Source organism: Plasmodium brasilianum, chromosome 1 (assembly GCF_023973825.1).
Source record: "Plasmodium brasilianum strain Bolivian I chromosome 1, whole genome shotgun sequence".
Taxonomy (NCBI): domain Eukaryota; phylum Apicomplexa; class Aconoidasida; order Haemosporida; family Plasmodiidae; genus Plasmodium; species Plasmodium brasilianum.
The window spans coordinates 458994-477384 of record NC_090114.1 but is presented as its reverse complement, the minus strand read 5'-3'; the positions used below and the strand labels follow the sequence as shown (position 1 = coordinate 477384).

Below are 18391 nucleotides of genomic sequence, written 5' to 3'. Positions count from 1 at the left end.
ATTTGGATTATTTTGCATGTACAAAATAATTATGGTCTTTTATGAAAAGACAATACTAAAGATTTGAATAAGTGTACTTTTTTATTTCTATTCATTAAAAGAAAAATATTAACATACGCATATCAACATGTGTCAAAATGTGGAATAAATATAGGTATGCTTCAAGTTGACTTAAAATTGATTAAAATATTTTTGGTAGAGAACAGCACGTTGGAATGAGATGAAAAGAATTAAATATAAAGTGCTTCACTTGTTAAGAAAATTAGAATATGTGTAATTAATTATATTTGTAGAAGGATTCATCTCCCTAGTTTTATGTACATATACATGCATACGATATATTAACAATTTTAAGTAATTTCTAAAACATTTTTCCTATTTTCTAAAGATATAGTTTTTTATACCTTTGTAGTAATATTTTTACGTTTGTATATGAAAATTTACGTATGACACATTTAGTTTATCTTAAATTTAATTTTTATATCGTTCAGGAAGAATATGTTGAAGTGAAGAACATAAAAAAACTAAAAGTTCTGAATATTAAAAAATAATTTTAGGGCAACTATGGATTATGAAAACTCTAACATTTTTGTAAAACATACAAATTTATATAAAAAAAGAAAAAGAAATGTAAATGTTTTATCAAAAAATGATCCACATTTTTTAATAGGCATATTCTCCATTTTTGTATAATACTTTTTTTTCATTTTTAATTCTCACATATATGTGCATATATGCATATAATATGGTAACTATTGGGGATGGAAATTTTTTTCATTCTTTGAAATTGCATTAATAATTTTATTTGAGAAAAACCATTTTTATTTTTATTTTTAATTTATAATTTTATATTTTTAATATATAATTTTATATTTTTAATTTATAATTTTATATTTTTAATTTATAATTTTATATTTTTAATTTATAACTTTTTTTTTTTTTTTTTTAATCTTTATGTCTATTTTTATGTAAAAATATAATAAACAATAGTATTTTTTCTTTTTATTACTTTTTCGTTTACATGACCTTTTTCAAATAAAAGTTTTTCTTGTTAGGGAATTGTGTTCATATTTTTAAAAACTATTTTCTTTTTATTTAATAATATTGTAATATGGGTTTTGCTTTCTTTTTTTTTATTTTTTGAAATTTATCAAATATCTCGAAAATTTAAAAAAAACAATGCGCTCATGTTTTCCTTGTATATTTGGTTTAAAAGTGTTAATTTAAAACAAGTTTTAAAATGCCCATATGATGTGTATATATTTAAGATGCTCATTTGAAATATATATTTAACGTATTTTTTTTTTTTTTTTTTTTAAATCTTACTATGAGAATAATAAATTCCTTTAAAATGGAATTAGCAAAAAAATAAGACTATTTAAAATAAGTTTATTAAGTATACATATATCTTTTTCTTTTTCTTTTTTTTATTAATTTTCATTTTTTCCCCTTTTTCTAAGTTTCGAAGTTTAAAAAACTCATTTGGCATTTTATTCCGTGTACGTGTATTATAAACCCATCGCATGAACATGAACTGGGTTAAACTTTATTGGCGGTTTTTGCAAATATAACTGTTCGTATTTTGCGTATTCCAAATTTTTGTCTCGTTCAACATATAAGCAGCATTACATACGTAGTCATAAACATACACGTGTATACACATACATGAAATCAGATTTTCGTTTAACCCCTTTACGATAATTTTAAAAAACCAAGATATAAGTAAAATGGAAATACGAACATACGTGGATGACAATCACACCAAATATTTGGAGGCCGTAAAAAATTACAATTCCCATATAGACGAACTAACAACCTTTTTTGATACTTTTGAAGATCCTTCAATAAATCATGTTAACTGGGGTAAACTTAAATATAAGGGTTACTTACAAAAAATATATAACCACGATACGGAAATACTGCCATTATATTTAGATGATCTGAGAGAACATTTCTGCAAAGAGAATAAAGATGCGGATCATTCGGTTTATAATGGTATAATGACGAACACGCATAGATATATGGAATTACTATATTCAGCTGCTGATAAATGCTTATCTGATGAAAATTTTAAAAGATTTGTAAAAGGTTATGGAGAAGAGGATGAAAATGAGAAAACGAGGAAATGGAATTTAAGAAGAATAAATAATGAAGATCTTAGTGGTTATTCAACAGATGAAAGTGAAAAGGAAGCCTTTAATAATTTATTTCGAGATATGATTAAACCAATTGAACAAATTAGACAAGAACGAATGAAAGAATATAAGTTACCAGCTTATTTAAGAGTCAATTTCGAAATAATTTTAATACCTAGTTCAAGGGATTTGGTAAGAAAAATGAGAATAGTAAATGCAGATTGTATAGGTTCTTTAAGTACATTTGAATGCGAAGTAATAAGAGCAACACAATTAAAACCACGTATTAGAGTAGCTACCTATGAATGTGATAGATGTCATGTTTTTGCTTATAAAGCTGTTGATGGTCCTTTCTTTATGCCTCTCTTTGATTGCCCTGGTTGTACAAATGTACATGGTATTAGAGGATCTTTAAAGTTTCAAGCAAAATTAAGTAAATTTGTGAAATATCAAGAAATTAAAGTACAAGAATTACCAAGTCAATTACCAGAAGGAGATATTCCTCGAAGTATGAATTGTATAATACATGGAGAATGTACAACATCTGTTCAACCTGGAATGTCAGTTACCTTAACAGGGGTCCTAATGCCAGTAACGAAAAGTGGGTTTCAAGCATTAAAAGGAGGTTTGATTGCAGAAAAGGTATTTCATATTTATTATGTACAGAATAATAAAGAAAATTTTAATGAACATATAGATAATTATGATAAAATAATGGAGGAAGTTCAAAATTTAAAAAATAGTCCAAATTTATATGAAAGATTAGCTTATAATATTGGACCGGAAATATATGGACATGATGATGTGAAAAAAGCATTATTATTACAATTAATTGGTGGATGCACAAAAAAAAAAAAAGATGGTGGTATGATAAGAGGAGATATACATATATTACTAATGGGTGATCCTGGGGTTGCTAAAAGTCAGTTGATGAAAAAAGTATGTTTAATAGCATCAAGATCTATTTATACAACTGGAAAAGGAAGTAGTTCCGTAGGTTTGACTGCTGCTGTTTTAAAAGATCCAAATACAGGGGAGACAACATTAGAAGGGGGTGCATTAGTATTAGCTGATAAAGGAATATGTTGTATTGATGAATTTGACAAGATGGATGAATTTGATCGATCAGCCATTTACGAAGTTATGGAACAACAAACAGTGTCAATTGCTAAAGCTGGACATTGTAGTAATATGCCTGCTCGGTCATCTGTGTTAGCAGCTGCCAATCCTATTAATGGTAGGTATGACTGTAAAAAATCAGTCATGCTAAATATGAATTTACCTGCAGCTCTTTTAACAAGGTTTGATTTACAGTTCCTTCTACTTGATATATCTGACAGAGATAAGGACAAAAAACTAGCTGAGCATGTGCTAAATATTTTAAAATGTATAGATTCTAGTGATGATAAAAAGAAAAGATCAGAATTAAGTGAGGATGGGTATGAAGAAATTGATAAAACTGTTTTGAGGGCTTTTATACAACTAGCCAAAAAAAAACAGCCAACCATTTCTCCTGATTTAATACCCAAAATTACGCAATGGTATGTCTCAACTAGGCAGTTAGAATCACAGCAGGAAAGATATAATGACACTCGTATAAATTATACAACGCCAAGAGCACTTCTTGCAATTTTACGTATATCACAAGCATTGGCTAGATTGAGAGACAGTGATGTAATAGAAACAGCTGATTTTGAAGAAGCCATCAGACTAACAGAGCAGTCAAAGGCAAGTGTATCACAACAAACAGAGAAGAGACGAAGAAAGGACTCATCCACAGAAATTATGAATATTATTAAAAGCATTAAAGACAAAATTATGGAGAAGAAAAAAAAATGGAATGGCTGGATACCTATTGAAGAGATTGAAACACAGTCAATAACAAAAGGGTTTACCAAAGCGCACGTTTTTAACACTATTGATAAGTATGTAGAGCTCACTGTATTTACAATTAATGAGAATAACACTGCCATTGCCTTTCCTAACGATGTTTACGATGCAGATGAGGAGGAAGAGGAAGTAGGCGAGGAAGACGCCCTTTGAGCGACTACATGGGGGAAGAGAAGTATAAATAAATATATGAAGTACAAAACATATTACTAGACCTTGTTTTTGCTTTTTTTTTTTTTTTTTTTTCTCTCCCCATTTACCGGCTATTATATATGCAGCACTTTTACTATAACTAGAGAAAAAAATTTTACATTCATGTTTACCTTTTTTTCCTTATTAACAATTGAAGTATATACGGCGTAACTCTTATTTTTAAGGTGTATTTTTAATCTCATAGATATATATGATAGTAATGTACATACATATACAAGTATATGCATTCATAAATTTTTTTTTTTTTTCCCCCATAATTTATGGCATCTCCATCATTCATGATAAACATATTTGTTGGTTCTTTTTAAAAAAAAATATTTACTATCATTGTTTTGACACTAGGAAATCAAGTTATGTAGTAAAATAAGGGCTGAAAAAAGGTTTAAATAAAAGAGCACGAACTAGGAAAATGTGTGCGTATTTTCGCTAAGTGCACGAAAAAATAAGCAGACAAAAGCAGGGTCACACATGCACATAAACAAACGTAAACAAAAACAGATAAATGCATAAATACGTAAGTTCATAAACATAATGATGCATACACTTTTGCTATTTTTCTATTGTTTTTTCCCCATCTGAGCATTCGTCCCTACAGCTGCTCCACTATCCTTTTGAGCTCCCCCTTGTCCGCATTTATTTTGAGGAAGGTGTTTCCCTCTTTAAGCCTTGTCTCAGTTATAACATTATGAGATACGAACTCGACCAGTAAGGAATTTATCCTTATACTGGATGTCCCTACAGTAAACAAGCGCTTGTCTTGTAACAAGGATTCTTTTTCTACACCATATATACCTTTTTCCAAATTTTCTAATTGTATGGAAGCAATAATCTTAAATAACCTTTTATGGTTAATACTTAAAGCATTTAGTATAGTTTCAATGTTATTCTTTACATCTATCTCTTCACACTTTTTATTGAATACCCATTCAGGTAAGAACTTATTCCATTGTCTTAAAATTTCATGTCTATAATCTAACCAAGTGTGACATTTCATATAGTGAAAATTAATGGTACTTATATTTTTAAAATTCATGTTTAGCTCAAAAGAAACATCGTCAATGGAACATATAAAATAAATGTTATCATATTGACTTAAGAAAGAGAAATATTCGTAATACGGGTATAATTTCATATTATCTAAGTTGTGTATAATAAAATAAAGGGGTATATTCGATTCATTAACCTTTTGTACTAATTCATATAATAAATCAAAAGACTTTAAATTTTTTGAGCTTTTATGATTATAATGATATTCTAATATACGCATTAGAATTTCTTCAAAATTAACCTCTTCCTCAAACCCTAATATTATACATTTATTCCCATCATTTAAACAAATATTTGTAAAAAGATTTAATAAATGAAATTTCGAACCTATTCCATATAAACATATATTTATATTATTTAATAAATATACTTTCCATTTAATAAATTGCTTCACATTATAGTGATATAATGATCTTTTTTCTTTTATATGTGTATGAGGTAAATTTTTTATCAAATATTGTAACTTTTGCACATGATCCAATTTATCTAAATTTTCTTCAATTGGTATAAATGATGATAAAGATTTTATTTTATAATTAGGTTTCACTATTTCTTTTATATTTAAACTAGAATAATAATCATATGATATTAATTTCTGTGTAGCTGAATCTACAATATCTTCTATTTTTTCATCATTTCCAAACTGTTCTTCATCAACATTTTTTTTTTTTTTTTAGTTTTGAAATTATTTGTCACTCCTTGATCTTTTCCTGCTTCTTCCTCCTGTGAATTATCCAATTCACTTTTAAGTCCTTCCGAATAATCACTACTTCCTTCTATTCCATACAATGTTGGATCATTATAAATGTTTATATCCATTTCTTCTTTACCAAGTTCATCAATATACAAATCGTAATTATCATTTTCACTCTCATGCATCTTTTTGTTTTTCCTTTTCTCCTTAACGAGTTTTGAGCCTTGTTCGTTCTTTCGTTTGTTGCTCTTCTGGTGTTCTTTGTCCCACGCCTCATCGCATTCGTCGCTGCATTCGACATCGCCTTTTTCATCTGAACTTGCTACTTCAGCACCATCTTCCCCTTCCCCTGATTCCGCATCTTCCTTCAGTTTATCCCTTTTCAAAATGCTGCCCCGTTCTATGTTATTCCTACTTAATGATTTACTTTTTTTATTGTCTAATTTTAAACTGGACAAGGCTGTTCCTTTGTGCATTTTTTTTTTTTTTTTTTTTTTTCATTTTCCACCTTATTACTCATCATTTTTTTTTGTTTCTCTAGCGTTAATTTTCTTTTTGCCTCTAATTGTTGTTTCATTTTTTCCCTCTTTTTTTTTTGTTCTATATCAAACATGCTAGTTAGGAAGTACGGGATAATATTTTTTTCATTTAACTTATCATAATCAATATTAATTATATCATTAATTTTCATTTCATCCGAATAATGATACTTTCCACCTCTTTGTAAAAAATGCTCTAATTCGTTCTTTGTGTGTTCTCTTAAAAAGGCAACACTTTCGTTGCTTATACTCGTTTCGTATTTTTCTACATAATTATTTCTAAATGTTTTAATAAGATTTTCATTCATTTCGTCTTCATCCTCCTCATCATCGTCCTCTTCTTCGTCATAGTTTGCATCTAGTGCATTTTCCTTTTGATGTTCTCCTTGACCTTTTAGTTTTTTCTTACTGTAAATGTTGCTATTGTTTGAATCAGATTGATATGTGGCATCTAACTTTATGTCAACACTTGCGTACGTGTTTTCATATGTGTTTGTGGGCGATTTTTCCATTTTAAAGGAACTTAATTTTTTACTTTTTTCATTATTATTCGTTAATTTTATATTTTCATTAAAATCAATTTTGACTTCTTCCTTACTTAAGAATTTATTTACATTATTTGGTATTCTTACGATAAGACTAGGCATATTCTTATTATTTTCTGTAAGATTTGTTATTAAATACTCTTCCTTTTCGTTCTCTTCATCCTTCGCCCCCACTACCATTTTTACCTTCTTCTTAGGGGAGTTCACCTCGATGTTTTTCATCATTTTAGATATGTGCGATTAGGACGGAAAAATGTGAAAGGTGCATTAGATAGAACTGCAACAGGGGTTTAAACAAGAACAAAGCAAAAAAAAAAAAAAAAAAAAAAAAAAAAACTGACACTCAAAGGAATATTAAATATTTTAAAACGAATTCAATGTTCAAAATGGTTATTGAGAATTAAGCAAAAAGTGAATGTATATTTTTTGGGAAGGCCCCTTCAAAAATATTAAATGAAGAATATTCCCATAATTAAAAGTGAATAAACACTCTAACGCATATATTGTGTGGGTAAATACGTTTCGGAATATTTACTATATTGTTGTGTATTTTCCCTCATGCAAGAAAAGTCAATGATCCGAACAAAATATTCTTACGTGAAATGGCACAAGTACGTACGTATATAAATATATATATGTGTTTATGTACATATATATATATGTGCACATGTGCATACATATGTGTGTACACCTATTCAATTTTGCATTTGCACGAAATTAATTTAAATTCTTCCAAAAGCATCTTATTTAGCAAATTTATTATTTGCACTGTTTAAAATAAAATACAAGAGTAAGCATTTTTAAACTGTAAATTCACGTACCACCTTTTTTAATTTTCTTTTAAAATGTGAAGAGAATATATTTAAGGATTATATTAGTCTTTAAAAATATGAATTATTCTAATTATTTATATTTTTTTTTTATTTGAACAATTTTTTATTGTTTTTTTTAAGCGTATTATTTGCTTTTCTTTTCAGCTCATATTTTATTATAATGCTATATGAAATACACTTACGAATTTTGTCCTTAAACGTATTCTCCTTCAGTTAAAACAAAGTGCTGAAAAAGTATTAAAAGTGCAAAAAAGAGAAGAAAAGTGATGATGAGCTATAACATGCGGTGAAATTATTTACAAAATGATGTATATTTAAGAGTTATTATCCATTTATAGCTTAAAATTAAGTATTTTAAAAAAAATGCTATTTTATTTATTGCGCATACTTTTTCTTTTTGCTTTTGATTTTGTTTCACTTCTGCTTTCCTCTTCGCCCCATTTTTTTTCCCCTTACATAATTAATATATCTTATTCGCAACTTTTCCACTTCCTATTATTTTGCTAACATGGATAAGCTGCTACTATATTTTAACATGGTCAATTTTTTTTAACTTTTATTTTCGTATTTTCTTATATAATATAAGTATTTTCGTTTTTCGCGTAATGTAATAAAACGAAAATATTTGTATTTTCCTATTTTTTTGTACTCTCAGTATTGTTTGCGCCCCTTATTATTATTATTTTTTTTTTCCTCCGCATAATTTTCGTCTATTTTTTTTTAGTGCGAATACAAAACATTTTAAGGAAAAAAAAAAAAAAAAAATTAAAGCTATACAAATGTAGTGAACATTTAAAACAAAAAAATTAAATAAATTAAAGGAAGTATAAACGTAAAGAAAGTGTAAACGTAAAGAAAGTGTAAACGTAAAGAAAGTGTAAACGTAAAGAAAGTATTAACGTAAAGAAAGCATTAACGTAAAGAAAGTATTAACGTAAAGAATGTATTAAAGTAAAAATATAACATTGTTACAAAATAAAAAACGTACCAAGGTAAAAAGTATAACAAAACATGGAAATTTAATAGTGTGATAATGTAAATTAAAAAGCTGTATATGCCACAAAGAATAAAGCGCAATAAATGTATTATTATTACTACGTATGTTCTTGTGCAGAGGACATTAAGATTTGGTTTAGCAGCAAAAATAGAACGAATAGCATTATATACTCCTTAAAATTATACAGTTTTTTTCGTATTTTGCCTTTTCATAAGAATAATATCGTAGTTATAATTTTTTAAAAAACATTTCATAACATCAAATAGAACTGTAAATGTGTCTATATTTTCAAAAGCATCAAATAATACTTGGACAGCCACACTTGTATCTTTTGTTTTTATAAGCATAGGTATAATATAATTAAAAAAAGGGACATTTATATATATGTTTTCAATTTCGTTATTACGTAAATCTTGGATAATATGTCCATTGTATATTAAATCATAATTCACTCCTTCATTGTTATAAATATTTATATTGTTCCTTTTTAAATAATTATAAAAAGCATTATTTTTTAATTTTTTCTCCACGCACAAACGATTGAAATATCTGATCACGTCGACATACTCGTTAAAATTTATTACTTCCCTGTAATTGCCTCGGTTGGCAATGCTGCTACTGCTGCTACTGCTGCTACTGCTGCTACTGCTACTACTGCTGCTACTGCTACTACTGCTACTACTGCTACTACTGCTACTACTGCTACTACTGCTACTGTTACTGCTACTGTTACTGCTACTGTTACTGCTACTTTTACTACTGCTACTGCTATCACTACTTCTGTTATTACTACTACTATCAGTTTCACAATCCAACGTAGTGTTCATTTTTATGCAGTTCCTTTTGTTTATATTATATATCACAGAAAATACTAATTTGCGATATATAAATGAATATTTATAATTGTAATAGGAACTTTTAAATTTCTTAACAAATAAATGTTGCAGCATTATGCTCTCTATAAAATTTTTATCTTTAATAATGATACTCAAATCATGATTAAAAATAAATAAAAAATAATTTATTAATAAAACAAAGTTTTTCCTACTCATTATGTTATGTTTATTGTCTATTTGTTCATTTTCCCTCTCAGGGGGGTGGAAATGGGAGGAGCTTTTTTTTTTTGGAATATTTTTTTCTTCCCATTTTTCATGTTTATTATTCTGTTCAAATGATATGTAATCTGTTGACGATGCATAATAATTATTATCATGAAGGGATTGTCTATCATCTGTTAGGCATATGTTTAATATATCTGCGAAATTATTTTTAAGGTGTAATATAATCTTATTAAAATTGCTTAATACATTTCTACAAGTTTTTCCTTCCATTGCATGATAATATTTGAAGTTATCATGAAATAAATTAGAATGAATACCAATATTAATGAAAACAAATCTAAGTATCAGAAATTCATACGAATCATCTTGGTTCATTTTTGTAAAAGAAAAGTAACTGCTATATTTTTTGTTCTCTTCTGGAAGCACTTCATCCATCTCGGTGCTTATTACGTTATAAAGGTTATCACTACTATCTTCATACGACTCATTCTTTTTGTCATTATTTTTATCCTTGTCTTCCCCATGCTCATAACGAATATCACCTTCCTGTAAATATAGTTTCATAAAATGGTAATTTTTATCTTCTTTTAACTCATCTTCATCTAATAAAGACAATAGACCTTTGTTTATATTTTGCTGCGAAATGATATACTTTTTCTTGATATAAATGAGAACAAGGGTTGTAATTATATTTATGTTTAAAGATGTGTTGTTCCCCCTCAAAAGATAATATTGTAACAATAGGAGTATGGAGCTTACGTTCACATGATTTATATTTGCTAGTATCTTTTTTTCAAATATTGCTAGATCAATTACTTTACATAAATTTAATTCTGCAACGGATAGTAATATACTACACAAGGAATCAAAAAGGTAACGTTCTTCATCCAGAAAATGATTATTATTATACATAATATTCTTTTTTACTTTTTCTAATAGATCTAAAATATTTAGAGAAATATCCTCTTTTCTCAGGTTTAACAGACTATATGTAAAAAGTATTTTATCTAGGTCGAATATATGTATGTTGTACTTAAATATATTGTTATGAAATAGGTTTAATAAATATATGTAAAAGTTCCTATCAGAACTATTATTTTTCAGTGATATTAGTAAGTCCAGAACATTCATGTAATAACTCTTATTTTTTTTGACATCTACTTGTTTATTTATACCTTCTGCGTTTAGTGTTATTTCGAGGGCATTTGCTAGTATGTTGCTATGGCTAGAAGTTTCGTCCTCCTGTGTATGCGGTTCTATTTCTGCTACTACGTCTGCTTCTGCTGCCACTTCTGCACCACATGGATAAATCATATTAGCACTTGTATAAGTTGTGTCATTATATGGACGAAATTGATTTGAACTGATGCCCGAATTCTTCGTACCTGCACACTTATTTATCGATTCTATAATTTTAACTGTTTTACTTTTACTCTTTCCTAACAAACAGTATTGCCTGTTTTTTGTATCTTCATAAGAATAAATGCTTTTTAAATTTTCACAAATATAATGAGACAACTGAATGCAGTTGAATAAAATATATCTCCGAGTGTCAATACCACTGTTGTTATTGCGTATGTACACGGATGTGCTTCCTTCAGTATATAGAGGATCTCTCTTATAGTACAACTCGTTTTTAAAATTGCAAAAATATAAAAAATTTAGCAAGATTATATAATCACTACTGTTTGAAGGGGGTATGTAATTATTTATAAGATAAAAAAGAAATAAATAAAATTGTGTATTAAGGTAAAGATTGTTCCGAATAAGGGATAAAGCTAAGGAAAAGGAAGTTAAAAAATGTATATTCAAAATTTCTTCATTCATTTTTCTATTTTCTAAAAATATTTTCATATTCTTCATTAAGTAGGAATACATATTATATATTACTTGTACATATTTCTCATATGTATCATTTGAATACCTTTTTGAATAGTCATAATGTAACAATAACAGGGATAGCAAGCCTATATTTTGTATAATCTCTGAATTAACTCCATAACTAGTAATGCACTTATCAACTAAAATATGGTGAAGCGAGGGTATGTCAAGTATTATGTTATTTTTGATTTGATAAAAGAGTAAGTAGTTTACATCTTTTAATGTTATTTGTCTTTTCATTTCTTTTGTTTTGTTGATAAGTAAAAAAAAAAAATTATCATATTTATTTATTTCAAAATTATTTACATGTAATAATAAACAAATATTCTTACATGATAAACTAAACAAACCATTTTTTAATACGGAAAATAAGTAGTCATACAGCACATTAAAAAAATAACATTTTAAATTCTTCTTTTGTATCACTAGTAAATGTAGAAGCATGTCCAATCCTGCAGAATTCCTTATCTCACATTTGTTAGTATTTTCATGTATGTTGTCAATTTCTCTTTTTAAAAATGAACACAAATATAGAGATATAAAATTAGTACTATCATTCATTTTATAATAACTTAGGCAATACGATAATTTGTAAAAGTCCCATAGCAAGAGATTCGTGTTACTTCTGCTTCTCTTCAACGTGTTCATTAGCCTGATCAGCAACTTACGCACGTAGTCCACTTCCCTTTGCTTAATATGTGTATAGTTGTGCACGTGTGAACATCTCCTAGTGCTCAGCTCCTCTTCCGCTGTTTCTGTTATTTCTGATTCCATCCCTTCTTCATCGTCCATTTCCTGTGCTTCTATTCCTTCTTCCGCCGCTTTCTCTTTGTATTCACCATAATTGGTGTAGTTCATAACGGTATGGTCCTTATTTGTAACACCAGAAAAGCTATTTCTCGATACAGTTTCACTGCAATTTGTATCGTCCTTATGCACACACTTAGTAGTGAATAATGAGGGTGCCCCTTTTTTCAAGTTGCTGTCATTGTAATATTTAAAACCTTTTTCTTCCGCCATGTAATTTACATTTTCTTCCTTTAATTCATTCGTGTAAATTCCAATGTGATCCGAGATATCTTCATAGTTGTCATTATTTAAATTCTTATTTGCTATACTGTTACTTGTATTAAATAAATGATTGTCTTCATCTTTTCTTTTCTGTTCGTTCAATTTATGATATATTTTATTTTTTACAGCCAAGTACAAAATGCTAATAACTTCAGCTATGGACAGGTAATCAATATTTTTATAAAGTATAAAAAAAGACTTGTTCAAAGTTGTTTTTTCATAAATTTTTAATTTCTTAAATATTATTGATAACACTTTTCTTGTTTTTTTTAATTTATTTTTATCCAAACTTTTTTCAAAATATTCGTTTCTTTTTATTTGTTTTGCTTCTATATGTGGCGAAGACTCTACATTAGTCTCTTTTAATTTTTTTAAATTTTCGACATTTTCAAAATTAAAAATAAAGTATTCACTATGCAATTTGCTAGATGTTTTTATGCCTTTCGCTTTAATTAACCTGTTAATTACACACAACCTTTTCGTAACATCCTTAAAAAACATTATTCGAATGATAAGAGTGAATAACACAGATTAAAAGAAAATGCATACATCAACGGAAAAGAGAAAAAAGAGATAGGGGCGAAAAAATAGAAAAAAGGGAAAAAACAGTTAAAATATCTCAAAATGATGAAATCAACAAACAATCGAAGCGAAGAGGGACGAGGTAAAAGAATTGGAGCATATATGCCTACATACGCACGTACATTATCTCTATGTAGGTGTAATTATGAACCTGATATATAAGTAGGCTAACGAAATGGATATCTAACCCTCACATATGACAGCTATGAAAAAACTCTCCAAAAACATTATACTTATCACGAATTGGTCATAATGAAATGAATTCTAAAATATGAAGTTAAAAAAAAGTTATAATAATACAAATTAAAGAAAAGGAGCTTCTTAAAAAAAGGAAAAGGTTAGTTGTTTTTATTATTTCCTGAAATAAAATCGTGGGCAAATGTAAACTAAGTATGTTTAGGCAAGAGAGAAATATTTAATTACTCCCAATTAAGTCTTAACAGGCGGGCTTGTATGTATGTATGCAACAAATAACAAGTGCATGAAAATTTATTCTACATAAAATGAATGTTCATTAAGCAAGTCGCTATTTAAACATTTGAGATTGTTCAAAAAAAAAAAAAAAAAAGAAAAAAATGTTTCTCATATTTTTTAGTATATTAACAGGGAAAAAATAAATAAAATGCATATTTTTACTTTTACTAAAATCACTGCATGAATCGTTGTTCAAACATTATTCTGAGGGCAACAGTTTAGTTGGGGTAATACTAATAAGAAAAGGAAGACTGGAAATTAGGATTTATAAAATGAATCTTAGAATATATACAATCATACGAGTATATAAATATGTACATATTACGAATGTTTGTATGTAAATAATACGAAAGAGAGCAAGCGAAACTGTCAATATAATTGCTTTAAGGGGGGTTGCGGCAAGAAATGTGTACCTTACATAAGCTTATATATCTTTTATATAGTTTCGAAGCTGTTTTTTTTTTTTTTTAATTTTAGGAAATTATTTTCAATAATAATTATTAAAATAACCACAGAACTAAGAAATGGTATCAATGCTGTTTTAGAGCAAACACGTTGGCGTATGCGAATGCGCGGGTGTATGAATATACATATACATATATATATATATATATATATACATACGTATATAATAAATACTCAAGAGCGTAACATTTTTTTTTTTTTGCCGAATTTTACGAAAAAAAACAAAAAGTTTTTGTTGATCGGTGAAAATGCAATGCATGAAAAATCACAAAAAAAAAAAAAAGGATAAAATAATAAAATAAAGAAGCAAATTAGTACTCATCAAATAAGCAATAAGTAAATAAGCACGAATCAAATAAGCTATAAGCATATAAGCACATATCATATAAGCAGTAAGCAAATAAATACATAAATAAGTAATTAAATATATAAAAAATAAGACAACAATTTTTTGTTAAAACAAATGTTCACAGATCATTCATGGATGTGATACATGTATGGGAGGATAACAAAATAATGATCCTGCAAAAGAGACTATTTCTCTTTTTTTTTTCTTTTTTTTTTTTTTTTGATAAATTATTTTGGCATATTTATTGCCCGATTAGAAATATTTTTTTGGTCCCGACAATTTGTGCTTCCACTTATTTTCGTAGTATTGTAAAGCAGAAGATATGTTTTTATTGATATAGTTAAAAACTTGATGTTGTTCACTACCTTTTTTTTTTATTTTTTTTTTTGGTGAGTTATTATAGTCGGAAAATGCTGATGATGAAACCTCATCATTACTACTAATATAAGAATTTAAATGTCTACATTGATATAAATGTATGGGTGTTATATCCCTAAGAAGATCTTTCCCATCAGATATTTTTGTTTGCCCATTTTTGCTTTTCTTTTTTACAGAATTACCATTTTTCTTTTTGACTACATTTATCAACTTTTCCTGTGATCCGTTTAAAGATTTAATATGCATCTCTTCTAAATATGCTCCAGATGATGTCTTATTTTGTTGCATATATGCATACAATGCTTTTTTTATGTTACAAATGATATCATCATATGAAGAGAAAATATCCTTTTCATGACAGCTTACATTTTTGTCTTTCAAAACACACTTAATGTAGAGGGAAGTAGTGTTCACACAATTTTCCAAAATCTTGATAATATCACTTTTTATGCTATAATATTGTTCTTGCTTTTGTTGCACTTCTTTCTGTTTGTCATCTTTTGCTTGATCTTCATCTATTTCATTGTTATTGATTTTTTTCAAGCAACTTTGTTTGTTATTCTTTTCAACGACAGTATCTTTTTTTATGAACACATCTTTTGCATATCCATTTTTTAGTTCCTCTATAAAATATTCATTTTTTTTTATTACCTTTTTTTTTAGATGATTAAGAATAAATTGTATCTCCTCTATAAAACTGTCCATATCTTTATTGAGTATACATTTCAGTTTTTGGCATAGCAATAAATCAAAAGGGTTTTCTATATGAGAAGTATACCGTGTGTTGTTCTTCATCTCCTCATCAGCGTCTTCTTCATCCGTGTCTTTCCCATATACATCTCCTTCTTCCTCATCCACGTCCGCGTCTTCCCCATCTGCACCCGCTACTTCCTCATCTGCACCCGTTACTTCCCCATTTACACCCGTTACTTCCCCATTTACACCAGCTACTTCCCCATCTGCACCCATTACTTCCCCATTTACACCCGCTACTTCCTCATTTACACCCGCTACTTCCCCATCTGCACCCGCTACTTCCCCATTTACACCCGCTTCCTCCTCATCCACATACTCATCTTCATCTTTCTTCGTATGTTCCCCATTATTATCACCTCTGTAGACTTCCCTATTAGTGACAATAGTATCTTTCATTTCGCATATGTCCGAAGGAATTGCATTTTTACTACACGTGTTGCAGGTGATACTAGTATGGTTATCCATCGTCTTATTGCCCATTTCGTTCCTATTTCTTGGGATTATTTTACTACCGTTACTGTTGTTACTACTATTATTGTTTCCGCTGTTATTACTATTATTGTTTCCGCTGTTATTACTATTATTGTTTCCGTTGTTATTACTATTATTGTTTCCGTTGTTATTACTATTATTGTTTCCGTTGTTATTACTATTATCGTTATTGATGTTACTCCTGTTACTTCCGCTGTTACTTCCGCTGTTACTTCCGCTGTTACTTCCACAGCTATTTCCACAGATATTTGCACTGTTATTTCTATCGTTATTGCCACTGTTTTGATTACTTTCAAAACGTCTGGGGGAATGCTGCTCTGACAAATTTTCCAAGTCAATGGTTGGAAAGTCATGTACTTTTAAATGGGATAAGAAGTGCATATTATCTTTATTTTTTAAACTATCATATTTAGTTGAAATGTTATATTTTTCTATGTGAATGCTGTCTCTATTCTTCTCGTTTGAATACTTTTCAGAATAACTCTTTCTAATGATATCCTCTCTTCTGTTGTCGTTATGAGTTACAGTTCTCATACGTTGTTCACTCATGGAGACGGTAGCTTTTTTTATATCCCCCAAATGAATTAATGAACTTTTCTCTTTGAAATAGTTTTGATAGATTTGTTTACTTTCGCAATTTTCACTAATCGCGAGTAGTTCATTTCGTTCGTTATCGTGTTTTGTGTCTTCATCCTCTACTCCTTGCCTCATTTCACTCTTTTGATCCCTTCCTTCATCTTTCCCACTTATCCAATCTTCACTCCTAATTTTATATTCGTTTATCACCCTAACTGCATTATTTACCCTACCTTCACTTATTACCCTACCTTCACTTATTACCCTACCTTCACTTATTACCCTACCTTCACTTATTACCCTACCTTCACTTATTACCCTACCTTCATTTCTTATCCCATCTTCATTTCTTATCCCATCTTCATTTCTTATCCCATCTTCATTTCTTATCCCATCTTCATTTCTTATCCCATCTTCATTTTTTCCTCTATATTCGCTTTTCCCTATATGTCCACTTCTCCCCATGTGTGCAATTTCGTCATCATGATGCTCCCTATTGGACTTCCTCAAACTAAAGGTGCCCGGACAACTCTGCGTGACGCCGAAATGTTTTAGTAAGGCTCTGTTTTGGAATAGCTTGGACTTATTACCCACATTGCTATCACATAATTGCAATAAATTTTTTTCAATTTTTTTACAAATATAAAAAATCTGATGATCATAACAGTTCCTATTAGAAACAAAATAAGACTTCTTTATATATTCATAAGAAATCCTATTATCACATATAGTCCATTTTATTTGGTTTGCTAAAATTAATATAAAATAACCAAAAACATATTTATTATTATTTTTATCATAACATAACATATAACTTTTTTTTCTATAAAAATTTTCAGTAAAGTCAAAAAAATTTAATTCTACGAATCCGAAGGATAATATTTTATACTTATGATCTTTAAAATATTTTATATAAATTTTAATAATTTTCTTCTCATCTTCAATAAAAGGTTCAGTAATTAAAAAACATAAATATAAATTATTTATTTCTGCATTTCGAATTTCTATATTTTTGCTTGTACATGTACTTTCTTTATATTTTAAATATATAACTATATTCTTATTTTTTAATTTTTCAAACAATCTTTTATTTAATTTTAATTTTTTAAAGTATAACACATTGACGTATGAGTTCTGAAAATTACCGTTTCTTTTGGCTACATCACTTCCGTTTATTAAGTTGTTACAACTAAATGAAGGGGATCGAACATTCATTTTAATATGGTTGTAACTTTCGCATTCATCATTACTACCCCTTTTTCTTTCATACTCATTCTTTAAGCAAATATCATCTTTGTCTTCACTGGTTTTATATGTGTTCCACTGTTTTCTCTGCTTACAATTCCATATATTCAAGTTGTAATTATGTATTCCCTTACTTCTATGTAGCTCAACTGTGTCACTACAACTCAT

The 18391-nt window shown here is 28.3% G+C and overlaps 4 protein-coding genes across 4 annotated transcripts; 1 reads left to right on the top strand and 3 right to left on the bottom strand.

Annotated features, from left to right (window-relative positions):
* Positions 1 to 1727: 1727 nt before the first annotated feature.
* On the top strand, positions 1728 to 4178 carry MKS88_000436 (DNA replication licensing factor MCM7; the record flags this gene model as incomplete). Its single annotated transcript, XM_067215401.1, has 1 exon — positions 1728 to 4178. The coding sequence occupies one exon, from the start codon at positions 1728 to 1730 to the stop codon at positions 4176 to 4178; it is 2451 nt and encodes an 816-aa protein (XP_067075674.1).
* A 649-nt stretch (positions 4179 to 4827) lies between these two features.
* On the bottom strand, positions 4828 to 7288 carry MKS88_000435 (origin recognition complex subunit 2; the record flags this gene model as incomplete). The annotated part of the gene is made up of 3 exons (XM_067215390.1): positions 4828 to 5928; positions 5982 to 6445; positions 6496 to 7288. The coding sequence occupies 3 exons, from the start codon at positions 7286 to 7288 to the stop codon at positions 4828 to 4830; spliced, it is 2358 nt and encodes a 785-aa protein (XP_067075673.1).
* Positions 7289 to 9072: 1784 nt separating this feature from the next.
* Positions 9073 to 13407, bottom strand: MKS88_000434 (uncharacterized protein; the record flags this gene model as incomplete). Its single annotated transcript, XM_067215379.1, has 1 exon — positions 9073 to 13407. The coding sequence occupies one exon, from the start codon at positions 13405 to 13407 to the stop codon at positions 9073 to 9075; it is 4335 nt and encodes a 1444-aa protein (XP_067075672.1).
* A 1621-nt stretch (positions 13408 to 15028) lies between these two features.
* On the bottom strand, positions 15029 to 18391 carry MKS88_000433 (uncharacterized protein; the record flags this gene model as incomplete). The annotated part of the gene is made up of 1 exon (XM_067215369.1): positions 15029 to 18391. The coding sequence occupies one exon, from the start codon at positions 18389 to 18391 to the stop codon at positions 15029 to 15031; it is 3363 nt and encodes a 1120-aa protein (XP_067075671.1).